The sequence below is a fragment of the Thamnophis elegans genome, chromosome 1, assembly GCF_009769535.1.
Source record: "Thamnophis elegans isolate rThaEle1 chromosome 1, rThaEle1.pri, whole genome shotgun sequence".
In the NCBI taxonomy this organism is placed as follows: domain Eukaryota; kingdom Metazoa; phylum Chordata; class Lepidosauria; order Squamata; family Colubridae; genus Thamnophis; species Thamnophis elegans.
Genome location: NC_045541.1, coordinates 62,299,148 through 62,323,852, shown reverse-complemented (window position 1 = coordinate 62,323,852; position 24,705 = coordinate 62,299,148). Strand labels below are relative to the sequence as shown.

Below are 24,705 nucleotides of genomic sequence, written 5' to 3'. Positions count from 1 at the left end.
CTCCTCTTCACCGACAGCGATCCTTCTCCTTTTCTGGTTTGTTCTGTTGCTGCTTTTCCATCTTTCTCCCCGGGCTTTCCTGCTATAGATCCTCCTAGCATGGCACTGGGCTCCTTCGCTCTGGCATGAACTTGAAATTGGGGAAGTGCAGCTTTTTTCCAAACTGTGGGGGGTGGAAAGATATGGCTAATTTAGAGTCCTTTCCAACATGGCACCATTCATTTATTTATCACATCACTTTTTAGAAAGTAAGGGCTGAGAAATTTATCTCCTGCTTTTTCAGTGTAAGGGATTACTTCACACCACAAATAAGCTCCCCCCGCCATGTAAGGAAATTTGGAAAGCATATAATAGGTGCATTCACAAAATGGCAACTTTGCCTATTCACAAACCGTTTTCTATAACTTAAAAAAAAAAAAACCACCCATAAATTAGAAGGCCAGCCTCCTCAGAATAATAGCACTATTCTGTTGTGTTATTGTGGGACAAAAGACATTCCTTGATCCAATCGACCATATTTCATTACCATCCTCATCTTTCTCCAAAGATTTTAAAAAATAATAATAATAATAAAGGGACTAGGAAATCTGGTAAGCAGACTCTGTAGACTACCATGAATAAAACAATTCCCATATTTATCTTTCTCAAATCAATGTGCTGACCAGGTTTGGACTCTAAAACAGCCTTATGAATTCCAACATTTTTGTTTCTATCATTGTGTTTTCCCCTCCTCCTTCTCTTCCCCCCTCCCTCCTCTCCTCTATGACAGTGTGTCTAGTGAGCTCGTTGAGGTATCCATTTGCTCTTTGTGATGCTCATCCGTGGTCTGTAGCTAGAAATCACTCAAACAAGGTCTGGCTGGGGAGAGCTTGGCTTCTCCAGGGTGACCACTCACACCACTGCTTTGTGATTGGCACTGGGTCAATATTTCCATACATGTTGAAGTGTGCATGGAACTGATGAAAGGGGGGGGTGGTGAAGTTTGCATGGGATTGTTATGGAAAGAGGCAAAAGTTCAGGAATGGAATATTCACTTTCAATACAGCTTGGCCAGATGCCAAAGTTATTTGAGGGCCTCTGTGTGTTCTACAGCACTGCTGTGACATTTTACTGCAGATCTTTCCATGGAGCCTGGCAGCACTGAATGGAACCAGGACAGAGTCTTCCAGTTCTGCATGGCAAACGGAGGGAGGGTGAGCATGTGGGTGTGTAAATTCTAGAGGTTTTGGTTCATGGGGGCCATTCTGGGGGAAACGGAGGCTGTCAATGGATTTCAAAAGTGCAGTTGCTTCCTAGTGTCCTGTTACATATTGTTACATACATGTATGGGACAACCAGCTTGAAGTTCTACAGAGAAGAATGACCTTTTACTTGAAGTTCCTTTTCAGCAGTTGGGCGGCCTGAACATTTTGTTGTTATGTTTCACCATTTTTTAAAAAGATCCTCTTGGTATATAAATGTTTGTGGTTAGTTTTGCATAATGGTTAGGTAGGACTGGTTCAAAAATCCATGTTGAGTTGTGTCAATCTTTGTGTTACAGTAAGAAGGACTACCATTTGAACAGAAGATGCTATTGTTTAATCTGTTTAATTTGTACCAATTACAGGATACTTGGCCCTTCTGAATCCACCCAGCTCTGTCCCTACAGGTTTGGAATTTGCACTCCTGCAAAATTTCACAATGCTTTAGTTGATTTCGAAAGTGGCTTTTCGCCACTCCACTCTTTGCTTTCGGAGGGCCTGGGGAGAGCGATCTCATGCAAGGCATTGCTTGTCTGACAGACAGCTCCAGAATTAATGCAAAAGCATGCTGTATTATGCCTGATAGCCTGTCACTCTGGCCTCACTGAGGAATGAAGATGTATACGTACAAACCTTACTCTCCTTTCCCCCAAATTTTAAAGGAGTGGAAGGAAAACTGGAATGGGCACCACAGCATGCATGATTTATTTCACACTTTGGGACCCCTGGCACATAAGCTTTATAGAATATTGTTAGAATGATGGAAACCATTCATACATTGGAAAAACCTTCAGCACTAATGAATGTTTTTCCCCAAAGATTTCTCTAAGTGGTATTATCTCTTCTACTGAGAGGCATTAGTATTCCTGGGGTGTGGGAGGGGCTCCTACAGTGAGTGAATGAATAGTTGGCTGCTCTTACACTGGCCATATTTCTCCCCAGCATGAGTCCAATCTTGCTAATCTCTTAACTACTCAAATGACTGGTGAAGGCAGATCAAGCTACACATTTGGTACTGTACTGTAAGGGTTCTCTCATTAATATTGTAAATTAAAATATTATTTTCCCTTTAAAGTGAAAGTACACATTTAATAATTGAAAAAAGAGAGTTTATGGGATGTTTTTACTGTTTAGACCAGGAGTCTCCAAACTTGGAACTTTTAAGACTTGTTGGCTGAGGAATTCTGGGAGCGGAAGTCCACAAGTCTTAAAATTGCCAAGTTTGGAGACCTCTGATTTAGACAAGGACAACATGGGAATGGTTATGATTTGTTTCCTTGCAGGTGCTAGTAAAGATGCAAGAGCTAACCTTCCATTTCTGGCTAGCAGATGAACACTGAAATGTCACATACAGTCTATATTGGAAGGCCTGGCACGTCCTCAGTTTTATGCAATTCCCCTTGCTCCTTTGTAAACATCATAAAATAATTACACTGCTGGCATCACTGTGCATTATGGAGGGAAGCCAACACACTCTATCTGCTATGAAAGATTTTTTTTTTCAATTACCGTATTTTTGGAGTATAAGACGCACTGGTGTATAAGACACACCAAGGTTTTGAAGAGGTAAGTAAGAAGAAAAAGATTTTGTCCTCCCTTGCCCCTAGGAGACTCTGCAGGCTTCAGCAGGGCTGGGGAAAGCAAAAATGCCTACATTTTTGCAAAAAATGGCTTGAAAAAGGGCTGGCCTTTTTTTGCAGAAACGGGGGCATTCTTGCCTTCTCCCAGTCCTGCTGAAGCCTGCAGAGTGCTTCTGAGGGCTGGAGGAAGGCAAAACCTCTGTTTTTGTAAAAAACAGCCTGTTTTTCACAAAAATTGGATGCGGGGTGGGGCTTCGGGGGGCAAAAAATGGCTGTATTCGGTGTATAAGATGCACCAACATTTCCACGCTCTTTTAGAGGGGAAAAAGATGTGTCTTGTACTCTGAAAAATACGGTACTCCACTTTTGACTCAGCTATCATACTAAGGTCCAACAAGCTGGGAAGCAGGGTGAACCAGGCAGCCCCATCAGTGGGGGTACCCGGATTGTTCATGGCTAGAAACCTATACAAAATCTACTAGTTTCTGCTACAAAGTTCGCTGCTTGCAAACTAAAGTTTCCTATTTTCAAGAAACCACATGTCTAATGGAGAAAACCAGGACCTGGTGCACGTAAGTGTCCAGTAAGTTTTCTGAGTAATATGGGGCTCAGCCTGCTCTTCAAGCAGATGTGAAGCAACATCTGGTAATTCTGCATTAGCTTCCAATGGTCATGGGAAATTCACAGTAATCTGAGAGTTTAGTGCCATTTTATATCTCTTCTTCTTTATTACTCCTTAGATAGATTACTTAATTACATCACATCCTGGCTTGGTTCATCATTACACTAAGCCAATCATGTCTATTGTTTGTTTACTGAAATGTGTGGATTCTCAACCCACCCCACCCCCATTATGATTTAGTACAATATTATATGTGAACCAAGTCATTGTGGCCTGTTAAAAAGAAATCATGGTTTAAAAACCTTCCTTGCTGCTCATACATGAGACAAAGCATGAAGATAATTTATCAAATACTGTGTTTCCTGTAAAATTTAGTGATATGTTTAATGTCAATCTAAAAACAAGAAACATTGTCAATATTAAACACAACATTAGCTTTTCTTTGCAGTTTGATTCGGTAGAGGAAAATTAATCAGGAAAACTAATCTCTTTGAGGGTACTGCTATTCTGGGATTCCACCTTGCTTTTTATGCTCTCATTTTAGATACTGTGGAAACTCTTCTTCCTGTAAAGATTATTATGATTGATTTTACTATTTCTCATATGCTATTTGACACTGTTTATTTTTAATGCATTTTTATTACTGTTCTGTTTTGCAAAAACCACCTCGGAGAAATGTTTATTTTTAAAGACAGGACACAGGTGAGGGCCTCAATGATGTTAATTATACTTATACACTTGCATTTCCTTCAAAGAATATATCCTCCTCTCCCTTAGAGAGTGTGACTGGCTCAAGCTCACACAATGTGTTTTAGGGCTGAATGCGAGGATGAAATGCTACAGGTTTGGGCTGGTTCACCCAAATCGGTAGTAAAAGTGCTACTGGTTGCCCGAACCAGTAGTAAAAAAATGCTTTAAAAAGCTATCATGGGAACCTTTTTTTGTGCGTGAAGTCCAGCTGCTTTTATATTGTGTGTATCAGTTGGGTAGCTTTTGTGTTATTTTTGTGTAAAGTGTGATACTTTGTTTTTGAGGTCTCTGTGACTCTGTGAGGTTCCTGCTTGTTGCCTGCTCTATCACATGACCACAAAGCCATGCCCACCCAGTCACATGACCACCAAGCCATGCCCATCCAGTCACATGACCACCAAGCCACGCCCACCAAGCCATGCCCACAGAACCACTAGGGAAAATTTTTGAATTTCACCACTGGCTGAATATTTGAACTTTAGTCTTGTGTTCAGCTGCTTTTAGATATGGTACTTATTATGAAATTACCATGAGGAGGAGGAAAGTGAGTTATATGAGACCAACAGCCATTTATACTGCTCACATTTTCCCTGATTTGCTTTTGCAAATTTGTTTTTTTACTTTAACGCTTGACCGTTTTTTTTTTTTTGAGAAGGACAAAAGGCTAATGTTTCCCCTTTCACTAGAGAATAGGTGTTCAAACATCCATTTAGCTCTCCTTTTTAAAAACTGAATCTCTCTATAGTTCATGATGCCATTTCAATGAGTGTTACACATTCTACAACTTCACAATTGAGTGCTTTTTCGATTCCCTGCCATTTCAGTGATTGCACCAGATCTCATATTTTCTTTTTTGCACTTATACACCAGTTCTTCTGCATTCTGTAATGTCCATTGTTTAGTTGGAATTGTACCTTCATAAATCTAGGTTCAGTCACTGATATGAAACCAGACAAAAAAGCATATTACAGAAGGAATGTCTCCTACGTGAACAAGTGTGGGTTTGTGAATTAGACTTCTGTTCTCTTCTGTAACAAAAAAAATGCAGATTATTTTTGAGAATGAAGGAGGTGGTCTTGGCATCTCTGCTGGAATGAATGACAGAAGAAGTTTATATACAAAATGCACTTCAAAATATTTTTGAGATCTGTGAAGAATCAAAAAAATATAAAATAGGATTATTCAGTCCTATTCTGCAGTCCTAGTTATTAGCTAGGACTGCAAAATAGAAGTTTCCCTGTTGCCCTTTTGAATACCAATTAGCTATTTTCATGTCTAGCCATGTTAGTTTCTCTGGAGTATCTGTCTGGTTATTGTTGGAAGTAATACACTAGATTAAATGGACCTGTGGTCTCATCTACTGAAGCTGCTCTGACGTTTTTAGAAAACCCCTTACATCATTAGGTTGGACTTTCCTTTCTACCTAAATGAGAATAACATAAAATATACATATGATTTTATCACACTTGGATACAATTACATGGAAACTTTTTTTGGTTGCTTTTGCCATTTCTCACTGTATTTATTTCTGGAATCAGAGCTATGCAAAGTCTTTTAAGCAATGGGAGAGAGGAAGAAACAGAAAAGTTCAACAATCATGCTTCCACTGCTATTTCATGTGCTGTATTCTTTGTTTTACAAAATGATAACACAGAGAGCACTTCAATTAATACGTGCACCATCCTCCATCATGCCTTATTGGCCACAATAAGTAGGTTTCTTCTGGAGTCTTTTGTGGTACAGCTTGAAGTTGCTTCCAAGATACGAATTTTAATCTCTATCTACCTATCATCATCCATCCATCCATCTATCTGTCTGTCTGTCTATCTGTCTATCGTCCATCTGTCTATCATCTGTCTGTCTGTCTGTCTGTCTGTCTGTCTGTCTATCTATCTATCTATCTATCTATCTATCTATCTATCTATCTATCTATCTATCTATTGTCTGGCTGTCTGGCTGTCTGGCTGTCTGGCTGTCTACCTATTAAATTTATATGCTGCCCAATTGCCCTATAAGGTGACTGTAAGTTTAATTATGATGGACAGGTTTCCTTAGAGTGTGCTTTGTTTGACTTGCTGGAGGCCCCCATTGTTTCTCTACCACCGGATAGCTTAGTTAAAGATTACAGTACTTTATGGCCTTACCCTAAGGACATGCATCACTAAGCTTGTAATTTTGCTAGCAAATATAATGCAGAAGGGAGAGAATGCCAAAAGTACAATTCACTAAATGAGCCCATCTTTTTCAGCTGGTCTTCAATCATTCCCAGCAAGCTTGATTGCTGTAAGCCAAGGCATTGTCATTCTTGGCTCTGAAACACTGGCTCTGTTCTTCCTTATCCTCCCTCCCCCTCCCCACTGCCTACACACTTTAAAGGAAGGGGGAAACAAAGCACAGAATGGCAAGGGGGAAAATGAAGTTGGAGCAGGAGGAGAGGATTGGACTCTGGTGCAAGAGATATTTGAAGTAGGTCTGCAGCAGCAAGACCACCAGACCAGTAATGACCATTTTCTTGAGGTGGGAGGAAAGTGGAATGGGTCCCCTTGAAGGACACTGGCATCATCTCAGGGTTTTCCTTCACACATGAGCAGCTTCATTCTGATTCTTTGCTCTGGTTATAATGGGTATTATCTCTTGCTCAGGCCTTGCTGCTTCCAATACACACAGAGAGACATATACACACAGACACTTACTTTCTCTACTTGATAGCTTAATCTTCCCTCTTTTCCTCAAGAACATGCTTAGGGCTTCCCTCAAAGTCTCTTGGGACCCTACCACAAGTTATTTGCAGTGATTTAGTGCTTTGTTGGTTTAAGATTAACCATAAATTGACCCTCAGGTTTTTGCCAAGTAGGCTACAAATATGTAGGAAATGGAGGGGAATTGGGGTTTGTAGTTGGGTTAACTGAGGAAATCAGCTTCCATCTACAAGTAGACCTCAACATATGATCACAACTGACCCCAAAATTTCTGCTGCTAAGTGAGATGGTTGTTAAGTGAGTTTTGCCCCATTTTGCAACTGCTCTTGCCACAGTTAAGTCAATCACTGCAGTTGTTAAGTTAGTAACACATTTGTTAAGTGAATCTGGCTTCCCCGTTGAATTTGCTTGTCAGAAGGTTCCAAAAGGGGATCACATGACCTCAGGGCACTGCCACTGTCATAAGTAAGAGTCAGTTGCCAAGCATCTGAATTTTGATCACGTGACCATGGAGAAGCTGCAACGGTTGTGTCAAAAACTGTTACAAGTCACTTTTTTTTAGTTCCATTGTAACTTCTGTGACTAAATGAACTGTTATAAGTCCAGGACTACCTGGATACAACTTTTATAGTTTATATATGAATTGAAACTGAAAAAGGCATTATTCCTAAAGATATAGAATGCATTCATCTTTGAAATTTAATTCAAGAAAGGCACAGTTCAGAGACAGGTGGAAATGGATCTAAATCCAGTCTTTACTGGTCCTCTTGCAGCTGCATAATGGTATTTTGATTATGTGCTGCTCCAGCCATAAAGCTTCAGAAAAGGAGGAAAAACAGTGTGTGTTTTCCATTTATTAGTTCACTGAAATGTGACTATGTTTAAATTTGGCCATTGAAGGTAAGGCTTTAAAGGAAAATGGCTTTGAGGAATGTTTAAAAGATTTGAAGCCTGGCAAATGTAGAAAATGATCTGTCTTCTTTTAAAGAAACAACTCTGCCGGTGCCTTTCTTAATGATTGTTACATGTGGTGCTGATGGAGTTTTCTTTGTCTCTAGATGGATAGATTTCCCCCCCTTTGTTCTAGCTGATACAGTTTGACTGTTTTAATCTCTTCTGCTTAATTTTATATTGGGGTTCCCCAAAATCTGACTTATCTATTTCCCCCCACTGCTTTCTCTTTGCTAGTCTAGTGAAGAGAAGGACCAGGGGAGACATGATAGCAGTGTTCCAATATTTGAGGGGCTGCCAAAAAGAGAGGAGGGGGTCAAGCTATTTTCCAAAGCACATGAAGGCCAGACAAGGAATAATGGATGGAAACTGACCAAGGAGAGATTCAATCTAGAAATAAGGAGGAACTTTCTGACAATGAGAAAAATCAACCAATGGAACAGCTTGCCCTTGGAAGTTGTGGGAACTTCATGACTTGAGACTTTCAAGAAGAAATTGGACTGCCATTTGTCAGAAAAGGTGTAGGGTCCTTTGAGCAGGGAGGTGGACTAGATGGCCTATAAGGTCCCTTCCAACTCTGTTAATCTGTTGATCTTGAGAAGGTGGTATGGCTGGTATGAGTTAAAGAAAGATCCAGACCTGTCAAGGGATCAGATCAAAACTCCCACAAATGTGTTTGATAAACATTTTAAGGATCTCACCTACTACTTTACCTTCCTGGCTGCTTTATTAAGAGCAAAACAAACACAAATCTAAACAAATGTAAGAGACAGGTTGCATGAAGAGGGCAATCGGCTACTGTTTTTGTAAACAGGAAGAAATAGGTAAACTGGAATGAGACCCAGGTGCCCAGCTCTTTTCTTTAGCTGGAAGCTGAGCGGGTTTCAAGGCAGTTTCTGCAAAATGTATCCCTGCAAATTTAAGAAAGGGGATGAGGAGACTTTCTCTCTGTAAAAAAATAATTATATAAAGAGCCAGTTACTGCAACAAACATAATTTGGTTTCATAACTGAACCTTTAGTTCTTCTTTGAATGGGTTCCTTCCCTGCATTGTTTATTCTACAGCAGTGGGACACATGTGAATGGTTTTTAGAATCTTGTTGCTGTGAATCAGACATTCCTTTTGTTGTTGGGAGAAACAGAACTTATTGTTGAACATTTCGAAGAACTAGATGTACAGTATATTCGCAGGAAAGAATTTCCTTGGGCTCAATCTTAAAGAGATTGGTTGGTTGACTTGATTAAGCAAGTGCTAGCCTGTTCTTTAGGTTTTGTGACACCCTGGGGTCTTGCTGTAAAAATAGTCAGATGGGTTGGAGGCTTCCCAACTCCTTAAAAAACTCTTGCTTTTCTCTAGCAAACAACCTCTTAATTCAATTTAGATCTTAAAATGCTGCAAGAACAACATCCTAAGATTTTCCTGATGTTTTCCAGTTCTTAATGAAGACCTTTTTTCAGGAGTGTTTATTGGAGTGATTATAATTCTGAATAAAGACAAGCTCGCTTACTTTGGAGAGGGCATTGCCTGGCATGCCACTCAGAGGCCATATATCTTTCATGTACAAAAAAGTTTATGTACACCTGACCTAAAAGATTTTCCTAGACTATATGAATTAAATCAATGACATCCTAAATTGTCACAATAATAATCTGCTGTTAAAGATACATTTTTTGAAGTTACTAATACATTATTAGCTCTCACTGCCTCTTTCTTTCCCATGCTAATATGCAGGCTAAAGAGCTGAATGCCAACTTTCCAAGATCTTCTGTATATATTAGAACTCATCCCATACTTTGCATCTTCCTTCCTCACATCATTGAATTTGCAGGAGTGCAGCTGCCCCAGGAGAAGTCACCAGATGAAGGTGAAGCCCTTGTCCGGAGACGTACCACCAGTGAGGGTCAATATGAGAACAGCCCCCAGGAACCCAGTTCACCACGAAGCCCGACTGTCCGATCACCGATTCACTGTTTCTCACCAGAGGTGGTCAACTCCATCGCTGCCAATCCTGGAGGAAGACCTAAGGAGGTACTTTTTTAAAATATGATTTTCTTTTTAACTCATCACATGGTGGAAGACAGAGAATACCAACGTATTAAAGGGAAATTTCATTTGGCAGTAAGGTGGAATAAAATAAAAGAGCTGAGGTGTTGCAGTGGTTAGAGCAGTGATGGCGAACCTATGACACGCGTGTCAGTGCTGACACGCGTAGCCATTTGGGGTGACACGCACAGGATTTCATGCGATTCATCCTCGGCTCCTGCACGGCCGCCGAGGATGAAAGAATCTGTGCTGGAGGAACGGGGGGGGGGCGGGACGTGTGATCTCCCCCGCCCACACTCACTTACTGTATCGCCGCCGCCCCTTTCTGAGCGCAGGGGCTGCTGGTAAGGCGTGCGTGCCGTGCGCACACATGTCATCAGCGCGGCAAGGGAGGACCCGCAGGAGAGGAGCGCGGGAACAGTGCGCGCCTCTCTCCAGTCAGGCCGGCACAGAGAGTCTACTCCTGGGACTGTCGGTTACGACCGCACCACATTTATCTCAGTTCACGGCAGGGCTGTGGAGTCTGCCGCTTCCAGCTCCACGTCCTCATCAACATGCCGCTCCGGCCCACCCCCGCTATGAATATTCATATTCTTCGCCCTCGCGTCACTAGGAATATTCATAGCAGGGGCGGGCTGGAGCGGCATGTTGATGAGGACGTGGAGCTGGAGGCAGCCGACTCCACAGCCCTGGTTCACGGCACCCCAAACAAGTTCAATAATATCAAGGGCAACATACAAAATCGACTGATGAACAAAGAAGTTACTAAGCAGGTATGTTAAATAATTTGTTTTTGGTTTATTAAATACAATTATATATTGCAATTATACATTTTTGTAGTTTAAACTATAAATTGCGCAAAATTATGTTTTTGTCGAAGTGACACACAACGCGAGTTATGCTCGATTTTTTGCCGATTTTTGACACACCACGCCAAAAAGGTTGCCCATCACTGGGTTAGAGTGTAGTACTGCAGGCTACTTCAGCTGACTGCTAGCTGCAATTCAGCAGTTCAAATCTCACCAGGCTCAAGGTTGACTCAGCCTTCCATCCTTCCGAGGTGGGTAAAATGAGGGCCCAGATTGTTGGGGAAATAGGCTGACTCAGTAAAACTGTTTGGAGAGAGCTGTAAAAAGCACTATGAAGCAGTATATAAGCCTAAGTGCTACTGCTATAAACAAATGAGGCAGGTATAGGAGGCCCTGCTCAAACATTAGTTGGATGGAGATGGAAATCAAGAGTATTTAATTTTGAATTTAAATACAAACCTACCCAACTGTCTAGTGTACCGAAATCCTCATTTTCACAGAATATTATGAAGCACTCAAACAACAAAAAAAGTAAGAGTTGCATTTCAGATATGCAGCTATATGAGCCATGGTGGCGCAGTGGTTAGAATGCAGTATTGCAGACTAACTCTGCATTCCCTCTGCCAGGAGTTTGATTCTGACTGACTCAAGGTTGACTCGGCCTTTCCATCCTTCTGAGGTTGATAAAATGAGGACCCAGATTGTGGGTGGCAATATGTGGACACTGTAAACTGCTTAGAGAAGGCTGTAAACCATTGTTAAGCAGTATATAAGTGCTGTTGCTATTAGATTTTTTAAAAAAGAATGTGTGAAAGCATTAGGGAATCCTTGGAAAGGCACTAAAATATCATACACACAAAAATGCATACTTTAGAAGAAATTCATATGACAAATTTTCACACATTTGCTTTGAAATCTGTAAAACAGAGAGGTTGCATAACATGGACATGCCTATGGCTGCCTCTTCCTTCAGCTTGGGGATTAAATAGAACTGGCTTGTGGCAGTACAATTTGCATGCTTATTCCTCCTTCCAGCAAAATAATTTATGGAATACCTGCTGCAACTTGCTTCCTCTGCTTCCTCCCACCCCCTACATCTTACTGCCAGTTGAAGAACAAAATTGTAAGTGAAAAATCTTTGATGAAAAAAGAGGTGAAAACAACGAAAAAAGAAAGAACTGGAGCAAAGGGGAGAGGAAGGCATCTGGAGAAAAAGGAAATCCCGGCTGTCTAATGTGCTAAGAGTTGGAATAAATGTAAAGGAAGGGAGACTACAGGTAGTGCTTGACTTATGGCCACAACTGAGCTCAAAATGTCTGTTGTTGAGTGAGTTTTGCCCCATTTTACGACATTTCTTGCAACAGTTGTCAAGTGAATCACTGCAGCCTGGTTGTTAAGCAAGCCTGCCTTCCCCATTGTTGGCTTTGTTTTTCAAAAGTTTGCAAAAGAGGATCTCATGACCTTGGGACACAGCAACAGTCATAAGTATGAGCCAGTTGCCAAGCATCTGAATTTTGATCACACAATCACGGGGCTGCCACAAAGGTTGTACGTATGAAAAATGATCATAAGTCACTTTTTTTCAGTGCTGTTGTAACTTTGAACGGTTACTAAATGAACTTGTAGTAAGTCAATGACTACCTGTATCCCAGGTCTGGAAACTAATTATATTTTCATTCTCTCTTTCACAGCCCCATCTTCACAGCTACAAAGAATCTTTGGAGGAGATTCAAGGGACCTCTCCAAGCAGTCCACCTTCCAGTGGTGGTGAGACTTCTCCCCAAACCCCTGCTTTCCCTGTCTCACCACAAACCCCTTACAGCAACCTGTGTAAGTTCTGTGGCTTAGACAAAGGGCTGGGAGAGGGAGGTTGGTTGGCATTTGGTTTTGGTAAAGCCATACTTAGAGGCAAACCGTTCTCAGCTTCCTGACACCCACCACCATTTTAATCCCACTTTCATATTCTCCCTTCTATCCATTGGCCCATCTCAGCTGTTTCCCCACCCACTTTCATTTCTGCTTTGTGCACCCTTCTCATGAAATCACCATGAAATACGCATCCTTCCATCATAATAATCCCAACGGCATAGTTTTGCAAGTACTGCAAGTATAAATATAGCCAGCAGCTCCCAGCTGGTGATAAAGCCATATTTCTTTCTGATCTGTCCTCTGCTTGTTATTGCCCATAGTAAATAAGGGTCATGATCATTTACCAGAAATATACAATTAAAATAGGGCAGTACTATACCACTTATTGCTATGTAAATGACTCACCTGCTGGGTATCTGGGAAGAGCCGAGGTGGCGCAGTGGTTAGGGTGCAGTACTGCAGGCCACTTCAGCTGACTGTTATCTGCAGTTCAGCGGTTCTAATCCCACCGGCTCAAGGTTGACTCAGCCTTCCATCCTTCCGAGGTGGGTAAAATGAGGACCCGGATTGTTGGGGGCAATATGCTGACTCTGTAAACCGCTTAGAGAGGGCTGAAAGCCCTATGAAGCGGTATATAAGTCTAACTGCTATTGCTATTGCTATCTGCTCTATTTTGCTGCATCTTTACCCTTCTTGCTGGAGATAAGGTTAAAATACAACATACGATGGGTTTTACTTAATTCTGCATATCATTAATTAAGCAGGTCAGCTAGTAGTAGTAATGGAAGCAGTTATTTTAAACAAATCATTATTTTAAGCAAAAGGCAAATAATATAATAATTTAAATGAATCTCCTTTTGATAGTTAATTTAGTAATGTGGGTCAAAAATGTGTTCCCGCTAACTGCAGCAAATATGTAATTATCAGAATAAGGACGATGATGGCATACAAGGCTGACATTCATCATCAATCCATAAAAAAATACAAATTTCTCTAACAGAAATATAAATTATTAACCTCTTTAAAAATACATTGGCTGGTTTACTAGGGAAATATTATTCCTCAGTGAAACCTAATGCACAAATTCTACAGGGGAATGTATTATCCTTGCTCTGGTCCTTGTTATTAGCATAATGATGCTAATATGGCATAATCATGAACTAAAAGAATAATTGTATATCCCTCATTGACATTTAAAATCCTCATGTGGCTACAGAAATTCGTTTGCTCTGATATTTGACAGATGTTCCTTTTAGTGCATAGATTCTAGACAATCACATGGTTCCAGGAAATCAAATTGTTGCATATATGACTTTGACTGTCACTAACAGTCTTTCTAGGTAGAAAAATAATATCCCAACAGCATTTATGGGAGAATAAGAGGGATCCGTTCTTAATTAAGCCTAACCCCCGAGTGTGGCCCCAGAGGAAAAATTATGGGGTTTTTTTGGCAAGAAGATCCTATTTTAGGTAATAGTTGTGATTCTTCCTTTGAGCCTCTTTTTATGTTGGAAGTATGGAGGGAGGTGGGAGGTCAGCTGAACTCTGCAGGTGGGAGAAAATGAAAATTTATCCATATCCTAAACTTATATTTGAAATATTGTAGATGTGTCAGTAATATACACCTCCGTTAGGGAATGCATACTGACAGAGAGCAGCCAAATGAGTGCATTAGATTTTTGTATCATAGAGTCATAGAGCTGAAGTGACCTTGGAGGTTTTCTAACCCAACCCCCTATCCAAGTCAGGAATCTTCATATCATCTTGAATAAATGGCTGCCCAAACTTTTCTTGGAAAACTCTAGCAATAAAACACCCACAACTCCATGAGGCAAGTTGTTCCGTTGATTACTAATTTTTAATGTCAGGAAGTCTTCCTTATTTCCAGCTTGGATCTCCCTCCCTCTGACAAGCTTCGACCCATTTCTTCTTGTCCTACCCTCTGATTCTGTGGAGAATAAATCAATACCCTCGTCTCTGTGGCAGCCCTTCAAGCTAAACAAAGAGAATTAAAAGATCCCTTCTGAGTACACAGGATTTAGCCCTACTTTGCCAGTTCATAAAATAAGCATTGTTAGATGGGAAGGCATGAAGTTACCAAGACAAATAACTAAAAAATAAAGCATATATTCAAAATTCCACATTTTATTCCACAGTTATGCCTCTATGCATCCTATAGAATGCACTTGTAGAACAAAACATGGCATTTTGAATATATCAATCAGCAATGGTGTGCAACTCACCTTGATGGAGATGGCTTTTGGGCAATTATTATGCCGTACATCTCCTAATTCTCCAAAATACAAATGAAAGCTTCCATTAGGAAGGTGGGCAGGGGACCTGTCTATGTGAAGTACTCCACTCCAATGCCAACAGCCATTCCTAGGAAGAATGTTGATTCCATAATATTGATAGCTGTCTGCAGATGCAAATTCAGGCGGTAAACACACCATTTGAATCATGTTGTACCACTCAATATTAATCTAATTGAAGATATATGGAGTCACACAGCCGCTAAAACTACATGCAAAATTTCCTACAATTAGATCGTTATTTCCACTGTTGAAATTCTGTTAGGCTGCCATAGAGACACTTGCCCCCCCACCCCTCATGTGAGGCACTTGTTATGTTAACTTCAACTGTCCCAAAGCTGCTTTTTCAAGAGGCAACTAAACTTTCTTTGGTTTTTCCTTGAAGTCATTTCACTTCTCATCCAAGAAGCTTCTTCAATTCTGACTGGTTCTGACAGTTTGCCTTTTGAAAAAGCACCTTTGGGATAACCATGACCTCAGTGATTGAGAATCTCCATAGACACTCAACTGTAAGACATGCCATTCATCCAATGGTGTGCTGGAGTCATCTCACACTGACTTGCAAGAGCCAACTGTTAAATATTTTGGATTTATTTTTTTTTGAGCTGTTGAAGGGCAGAGGCGAGCCTCCATGGCATGCCGAGTGCACCAGTCAGGTTTCCATGATTGAGAGAACTCCAGATGAACAACCTGATTCATAGCAGTCCTGCCTCTCTACAAACTCTAATGCAGTAATTGAATTTGCAACCAGATCAGCCCAATTACTTGAATAAGCTCATTCTCTTAGTCTGTGCACATCTGGTATGGATTCTGTAGCTGTTTACGTGAAGACATAACAGCCCAGATCAGAATTAGATCTCATTTAGCTGCTGAAAGTTGGTGAGAACCTGACCTGAACCTACCTGTTGCATGCCCTCTTTTTCTTCCTCTTTTGATCAAGCATGGTTCTGAGTGACTAATCTTTGGTATCTTGGTGGTGGGTTTTTAAAATTCATTAGCTTTGAACAGTTCTGCCAGTATTTCATCCGGGCAGAGCTAACATGGCTAAGCATGAAGGAACATCAATGAGCCACTAAGCAACTGGGAAAGAGCAAAGACTCCAGAATGGTAGAAGAACCTTTTCTTTAAATAACTGGATTTTTTTCCCCGAACAACCTGAGTACTCTCAAATGTCAAAGTGCTGGATATTAACATGAACTGTAAACTTGTAGATTTTAAATAAGACATCTTTTAAAAAGCTATCCTTCCTCTCGGTACATTGTGAATCATAAAATATGAATGTTTAAGTAGTATTAAGAGGAGCACAATTCTGAAAAATAAAAGCAACCAGCACATGGATAATTTCCCAGGTTTAATGATGGTTAAAGAATAAGACAAGGTGTTTTTTTTCCCTCCACTCATATTGTCTTCTTTCCTGGCATCCTGACATGTAAGGACCTGGCTCTTTTCCAAGGTTGAGCAGGACCATGGGTGATTCTTACAAATTCATACATTCTGATTTTGTGCCAGTCCCCCAAACTAACAGAGATTAATATAAGATTGCCTGGACTGTGTGATATGCCTGGCTTGCAGCCCATTGCTAGAGCAGAAACGTCTGGAGGGTCTCCAGACATTCACAGGGACATTTATCTGCTATCATTGATAGAGCACAAATGCAATCAAGCCAATCTAGTTTTTACTAAACCCATTCATTGCTTTCTGTGGCCCATATCCCATGGAGTTTTACTCAGTGTCTATTCATTCACTAAAATGTAATCTCAGATAAGTGTAAGGCTATAACTTTTATAACACTATCCCTTGCTTGATATGCTTAGGGACAACATCCATTTTAATTCAAGTTACTTAGTTCCCCTTTCCTAACCTTGTGCTCCCCAGTTGTGTTAGAGTAAAATTCTCCAAATTCACACTTCTTATAGTCAGGTATTGAACATTAGAGGCTATAATTTTAGAGGTTTTATTGGGGATGACTATGTAAGAGATATGCCATCTTAAATTATTCTTAGAATAACAGGCCAAAACTGTCTTTAGTATTCAATATGAATATTTATGGCTCTTCTGCGAACTATTTGATGAAGATTTATCTTCCTCACCAGCAAACTAAAGTGCTTGAGACTTACAGAGTTTGGGAACAGAAATGCAATGATATATGTACTGTTTGAGAATCTGGGTTACCTAATATCCTGAACATGAACTTGCTTGTTTCCCCTTTGCTCATTGGCCCTTAGCAATGAATGCTAGCCAGCCAAGTTAATCCATGATGAAATGCAAGCTCTTGGTAACTGGCTTTCCTTTAATGTGCCTGCCTACCTTCCTCTCTCCTCCTGCTGTGAGCCCCTGCCTGGGTGCCCATCTGAAGCCGTAAGTCAGATGATTGCAATTCAAGTCATGAAAAGATGTATTAAACTCCCCGCATTCATTTGTTTGCTTCCAACCAGGTTTTTTTTAAAGAGTTTCAATTAAAAAGCCTGAATTGTTTAGAATTGTCAGCACCAAGCACAACCAGCAGTTGAACGAAATAAGGAAGGCTGGAAAGTACTTTTATGAGACTTGCTGTTTTAAACACATCTCACATATACATCTGCATCTGTTTTCTTCATTGCTCCTTGCTGCATATCTACTACGGGTATATATGCAAGAATGGCCTACATGTTGTTCTCCTTTTAGACTGGGAAGGCATAAAATCTGATCCACATTGATGTAATTGTGCAAATATTTTGTTGATGTACATGCTATAAATATAGACTTTTGCAGCTGTGTATATTATGTTGCTATTTATGATATACAATGCTTTGATGAAGTGTTTGTGGCCCCTCTGTCTCATGATCATAATCTTTGCAGTTGCCATATCTGCCTTTAGACAAAACTGTGACATGAGATGATGTCATCCATTCATTCATGGACATTTTCCAAACCTATTGGTAATGGGAAGGGCAGGCTATGGACATTTATTGCCAAGAATATGTTTCCTTTTTTATGGTTCATACCAAACAAGTAAAGAATAATCTGGAAATTGATAGGTATTGTGTTTTGCATTGTTCTGTAAATTCCTAAAGAGCTGCTAATAGGAAGGATACTTAAGAAAGCCAAGTGAAAGCACTCTGAATTTTTATAAATGAGAGAAATGGAAACGAGGATGTGTACATTCTCTGGATAGCTTTTGCATAGAAAATTGCAATTAATTGCAAGTCAGGAAAATCAAGTATGCTTCAGCCTTGTCCAGCTTTGCAATGTATACTCTAAATTCCATATCACAGGACTAAATTGTTGATGGCTGCTGTTTGATGCAGCTAAATATGGAAGAGACCATTGCAATGATATCCTTGGTGTTAGAACTAATTGAATATGTAGATATCAGGTAAAGAAGTTAGATAGGAATAACACGGAGCCCCAATGGTGCAGTGGTTAGAATGCAGTATTGCAGGCAAACTCTGCCCACAGCCTAGATTTCGATCCTGGCATACTCAAGGTTGACTCAGTCTTCTATCCTTCTGAGATCAGTAAAACGAGGGCCCAGATTGTTGGGGATAATGTGCTGACATTATAAACCACTCAGAGAATGCTGTAAAGCACTATGGGGTGTGGAATATAAGTCTAAGTGATATTGTTATTGTTATGGAAACATTTTTATACTATTAAAAAGTGGGGATGAAAATTGCTTCATATGGTTATAGGTTATGCTCTGCCGAAAGTCTTATCAAACTGGGATTGTATAGACACCTAGGGTTTTTTTTGTCTCTTTTTCTATTAGCCATGATGTTAAAGGCATAGTAATGTGTGGCCTATATTAGGCAAACAATAACCTGGGGTGTCTTTGACCAGTTCTGCTAAGAGTAAAAGGTCAGTAGAAGCAGCTGTGCCTGAGAGAGGCTTTTGTCAAAAGTTCATAACCAGTATTGGTGAGACCATCTTATTAATAAATCTTTACTCCCAATATGCCAAGAATATTCTTGTTCTTTTTTTATGTTGAATGGCCATCTTGATTGTTTTAAGAATGTACACTTTTCTCCAAAAGAAAAGCGGTTTCTTAGCCCAAGGTATTTCTGCGATGAGGGCCAGTTCTCTTGTGGTTTCACAAGGACAGCCACACTGAGCATTTCCAGCAACCCATTTATTCTTAAAATCATGATTAGATTTTGCTGTATCTTGGTAATTAGCATCAAACCAATGTTTAGGTTTGTTACTAATTAATCTATTCATTTTCTGGTTTGTTGATTTCTCTCTTTCTCTTTCTGTATATCTGAAACAGTGCGGTCTCCACCAGGACTGGCTAAAACTCCACTTTCAGCACTGGGGCTGAAACCTCATAATCCAGCAGAGATTTTTTTGCAGCAGACAGGAGGTAAGTGAAAGTATTAATACAATGGAAAAATTGGTGGAACAGCAATAAGGCAGCTAGGTTGTTTGCTTGCAGGCATTTCATTACCCAACTTGGTAACATCAGCAGTGCAAATGAATGTAGGGTTTATATCCTGTTTATATTCTGTATAGTATTTTGCTTTTCAAGTATTGGTGGGGATGTTTTCTCCTTGGTATTTCTTCATTAGGATATTGTTTTCTGCTTGACTGCTTGACTGCTTGTCTGCTGTTCATCCGTGCTTGTCTGGATATTGGCTGCTGAAGAAGATGTGTTCTGATTTTTTAGTTTTTTTATTTTATTTTTTAATGGTGTGAATATGGTTTGTTTCTATGCATCTATTGATGGTTGATTTGTCTGAATGCCAAGCTTCCAGGAATTCCTGAGGATTTTTGGTTTTAGCTTGGTCTAGGATTCACATAGTTTCCCAGTTGAAACTATGGTTGAGTCTGTCCATGAGTTGTAAGATTAAGGAGTTTTCATATTGTCTTCTGACTGCTAGTTAGTACTCATGGATATGCTCTGCTAATTTTCTGCCTTTCTGCATGCCTAAATCCAGGACTGGATATTCAGATAAATCAGTTTTGTAGCTCATTGCTTAGTCACATATCCAAGGACAAGCCTTTGAAGGAAGTAGCTTATCAGATCCACTGCTAAATGACACAAATCCCCCAGGGCCTCTTTATGGCATAACTAAAATGCAATTAACATGATAAAGCAAGGATACATATTTGCTGGTTTATTTTGTTAATTTATGTATATACCTTAGTCTCCCAACTAATGCCAGAAATGAAAATAATACACAAACAACCGTGTCTCAAATGAGATCATAGGAATAGCATGATAATAACAGTAACATGAAATAATACATCAGAGAAAATTTAAAAAATGGTTAGGTTTGTTTGGCACCAACAGTTAAAACCTGGCAGAAAAATAAACATACCTACGATGTAGCGGAATGCTAACAAATGTTAACAAAATATTTTAAAACATAAAAAGGCCTGATAAACGGATTCTGAGGGGACATTCTGCAATATTGGACCTGCTACTCAAAAGGCCCTGTTGCCAATTCATTCCAGACAGCCTCTTTCATCACCTGTAGAAGATCCATACCCGCAGAATGAAACTCTTAGGTAACAATATAAGGAGGAAGCTGCTCCTTCAAGTAGAGGGGGCCTGAGCTATACAGCAAAATATATGCAAAAACTACCAGCTTGCATTTGGCATAGAATGCAAGCGGAAATAAATGTAACTGACCTAAACATTTATCTGAGCCTTTGGAGCAGCACAGGGTCATCCCAAAAGTTGCTCTTTGGGGAAGAACGTTCCTCTCAAGGATAGAAAAGATTCCCTCAAATTGATTGAGGCTTTCCTGACATCAAATCTGTTTGAATCCAATTTCAATTGGAGCAGTGGGAGTCAATCAGGAAACTTGCAACATCTGAAAATGGCAATTTGTGTTTTGGTAGTTCTTCCTGTCCATACATTACTAACCATGTAAATCTCTCTCATAACAATCTTTTAAAAATGTGCCAAAAGATGCATAAAAAAGAATGCTTATTATAATTTAAAATGCATACAAGAATGCACAATTCTGGTTGAATATTATTTAAGGTAAAATAAAGACAAATGTTTGTATACCTTATAAATGCAGGTTGCTAGAATGGAGTGGCTTATGTAGTAATCAGAGAAGAGGAAAACAGATTTAACAATTCTGCAACTGCTTTTTTAAGAGGATTTGCCTCACTCTAATGTGACAGCTCTCAGTCTCATTCTTGGGCATCAGGTTATTTTTATCCAATAATAATTTTGCATCCAGAGAGCTAATATAGACACAACCTGCTTTAAAAGTCAAGTCTGTTCATTATTTTTCTCTGATATCCAGAACTCTAAATCCAAGTATTGTGTTTCTGAGCTTTCTGAAGAATAGGGTAGAAATTTCTGAAGAAAAAAGAAACTTTAGCCAGAGATGAGCCTCAATGATTGTATATTGTATTTTTTTCATACAATTACTTTGCAAGCATTCAACACATGTTGTCTAGTGCATATATAGCTCTCCTTTATAATAATAACTTGCAAGTCTTCTACTATATAATAAAGAAGATATTTTCATTAGGCCCAGGTATTGCGATACTCCTAACTTTTAGCAAACACTTCCTAATATCAGTCTCTTTCTTTTCCTTCTTTCCTTGTCCCCCAGAGGTATATGGGGAAACAGTAGTTGAATATGATCAAGGTAAGGAGGGCATTCTTTTCATTTTATTAGAACACTTTGGATGAACTGTGAAAAGTATGGAACAATTTTCAGTTACCAAGATATCTGGTTGGCTCGCCATGGGTTATCGAAAAGCTAAACAAAACAAAATGTTCATCATAGATTGAATAGCATCATAGATTGTTCAAGGGTTGCTGTACACACACATTAACCTCAAATAAATGATGACAGAGAAATGGCAGGGAAACTATTATTTATCTAAGAGTAGTATTTTCCATCTCCTCGATGTAAACATGGGCAGACTGCTTTTCCTTCTTCTAAAATATTTCCTAGGTAAATATTCTTGTTCTACTAATCTGAATGTTTAGTAGACACCTTTTGGTAATTTCCTATTGCAGAGTTAGTACTTCTGGTGAATGAACCTCAGTCTTAGTTAATATTTCCCACTTAAAAGTTTTCCAGAGAACTCTCCGTGTATTGTTGATTATAAGGTGACCACTGGAATTTTCGATACATATATGTGGAAGAAAAACTGCAATGAGCTTAGTTATTCCCAACTATCTATGTACATTATCCTAAACAATGTTAGGCCTGATTCAAACATTAGCTGGGCAATGTCTTGATCTTTCCATGAGTCAGCTATGGTATTGGTAGATAAGATGGGCAGTCATACCAGACGAATGAATGAATGAATGAATGAATGCCCTTCTGTCCCTGCCCTTATTTACTGTTGTGGGTTGGTATGGTTGCCTATGTTCCCATCCTTGAATGGGACTAACTTGCACAGATGTAGCAGCTGTAACATGGTGAAAGTACACCCTAAAAGGGTATTTCTCCCAAAATTGTAGGTTACTTTTTCCAGCAATCTTTGTATTTCCTTAAGCAGATCATCAGCTTTAAAGAAAGATAGCATTTATACATTTAAACACATTGAGAATTCTGATAAGGATTGTGGGATATTAACCAGAGTAATTCAGATATAATCCTATATAAGTTTACTCAGGGTTAAGCCCTACTGTATAGAGCAGCATTTACCCATCTACTATTTTTTGTTATTCGCTGCTGCTTCCCCCAAACAACACCATGCTAGAAAAACAATAGCTACATTTCCTTTTTTCCCATACAAGGTTCCTATAGCTCCATTTTATAAAAATAAGTAAAAATAGGAAGGGAGTAAGGCTAGGAAACTAAACCACAGTTCAGCTTCAGGTGCAGTTTGCCTTAAGACATCCTGTATTCTCTTTGTTGACTTCTTATTTAGTCATTCCTCTGCAACTGTATAAAGAATCGGCATTCGTATTCATTATTCTCTTCTCCTACCCGCAAGCAAGGCCACTGCTGGCTTTAAGAAAATCTATATAAACAAAAAGCCAAAGCAAGAATTTACATTTTTAAGAAGTTGTTTAGGACAGAACACAGCTGGGATACAACTTAATCTTTTGGAAAGCAGCTGCATTTTTAGGTATTCCAAATAAACCAAAATAGAATCCTAAATATTTTCTGAACAGGATATCCATATCATTATAGATTGTTGAGTCAAACTTTATGGAAGTTAGTACTGTTGGTCAAATATATTCAAAAATCATTATTTTTTTATTTTTAAGGTCGCAATCTATACTGAGGGACCTAGCATTCTTATTAGTCTAATAACATAATCTAACATTACACCTTTTAAAAACCTCCATATTGATTTAATTTCAGAACAAATGATAATAATGATGATGGTCATGATGATTAAAATTGTCATGGATACTTATTCCATAAAATGCGGAGGATCTAACAATATCTAACTATGCAATTAAAATAATAACAATGAAGCATAACCACCCAGATTAATTAATAATCATAATAATTTTAAAACAATAGGGACTCCACAAACATATTTAACCCCTGATGTTTTTGCAAGGTGTAGCATGCTTATCTAAGCAAATAAGAAAAAATGAACAAAATAAAATAACAAACATTCATTGATTCCATAGTCCACCTACTTCAAAGGTTCTTTACTTGCAAAATAAAGCAATTGTTTTCTTCAAATCTCCAATCCATTTACCAAGCACCATTAAAGATATGGGGGGAAACATACCAGTTTCCATTCTTTAATGATAACCACTATGAAAAGGTTTCTATCTGATATTAAAGGATAAAATGGTGTGTCAGTCAAGTGGCTATTTAGGTAGTTCAAAAATAGTGCTGATAAGTAATAATCAATTTTCCTTCATCAATTGATGTCAGAAGATTTAATGTTCAATCTTAATACTATTTAACATTTTTATTAACAATTTGGATTATTACTATTGCTCTACCTATGTTCTATGTAGAGCGTGAGGGATTGCTTATCAACCTTGCAATTGATCTAAAATTAGGTTGGACCTAATAGCTAATTCCATAGAATACAGATCTAAAATTCAAAACAATCTGAATAAGTTAGAGAAAATGGCTGGAGAGAACAGAATGAAATTAAATAGGCAAGTATCAATTTCTTGATATAAAAATTCTTCACATGGACAAGATGATAGGTAACTGGCTTGATAAGACTACTTCTGAAAGGTCTTGAAGTAATAGACAGTTACCAGAAGAATCAGCAGTGTGACATGGTCTCTCATACACACTTATAGAAGCAAAAACAAGAGAGGTTTTAGATTTCTTAAACAGAAGTATGCTTTTCAAATTACAGAAAAATTATTTCCTTTTTTCTACATTTCACAGACTCTATCTCAAATGTCATGTCGAGTCCAGAGCACCATACTTTAAGAAGAATTCCGAGAAACTAGAATTAAGTTTGGAGAGGAGTAATGATGATTATCAAAGTTTTAGAAGCTAATGCTTATGAAAAAAAGAATGAAGGAAAAGTTTAGCATTTAGAAGAATAAAATTGGAAAGTTTAGCCTTTGGAAGAGAAATCTAAGGAATGGTAGTACTTTCCATATACCGAAAAGGATGTTACAGAAAAATATAAGACCTAAAGTCAAGGACAGGGTAATAGCTTTCTTACTAAATATTAGAACAAATGTCCTAACAAGAAGAGATCAATAATGGTACCAATTGTCCAAAGTATTGATATATTTCTTTTCACTGGTTGTGTTGAAGCAGAGGTTAAATAATCATGTTCCTGCACTGGGCAAGGAATTGGCCTTGATGGCTTTAAGCCTTCTTTCAGCTTTATGGTTCTATGAATATAAAAAATTTTCAGATGGGAGAAATGGGGAATACGGTATCTGGCTCTTCAATGCTGACTGGAGTTTTTGTGAACTAAAATTCA

At 39.0% G+C, this 24,705-nt stretch overlaps 1 protein-coding gene across 5 annotated transcripts in view; it reads left to right on the top strand.

Moving 5' to 3' along the window:
- Positions 1-24,705, top strand: part of TNS1 (tensin 1) — a 217,875-nt gene that overhangs the window by 156,156 nt on the left and 37,014 nt on the right. Inside the window, exons 17-21 of one of the 5 annotated variants that reach the window (XM_032217189.1) lie at positions 1,607-1,648; positions 9,673-9,872; positions 12,388-12,463; positions 19,124-19,216; positions 21,432-21,467. In XM_032217189.1, coding sequence (XP_032073080.1) covers positions 1,607-1,648; positions 9,673-9,872; positions 12,388-12,463; positions 19,124-19,216; positions 21,432-21,467 — 447 coding nt within the window. Of the gene's footprint in view, positions 1-1,606; positions 1,649-9,672; positions 9,873-12,387; positions 12,527-19,123; positions 19,217-21,431; positions 21,468-24,705 lie in introns of all 5 variants that reach the window. The other 4 variants (XM_032217183.1, XM_032217188.1, XM_032217191.1 and 1 more) reach the window with 4 other exon arrangements.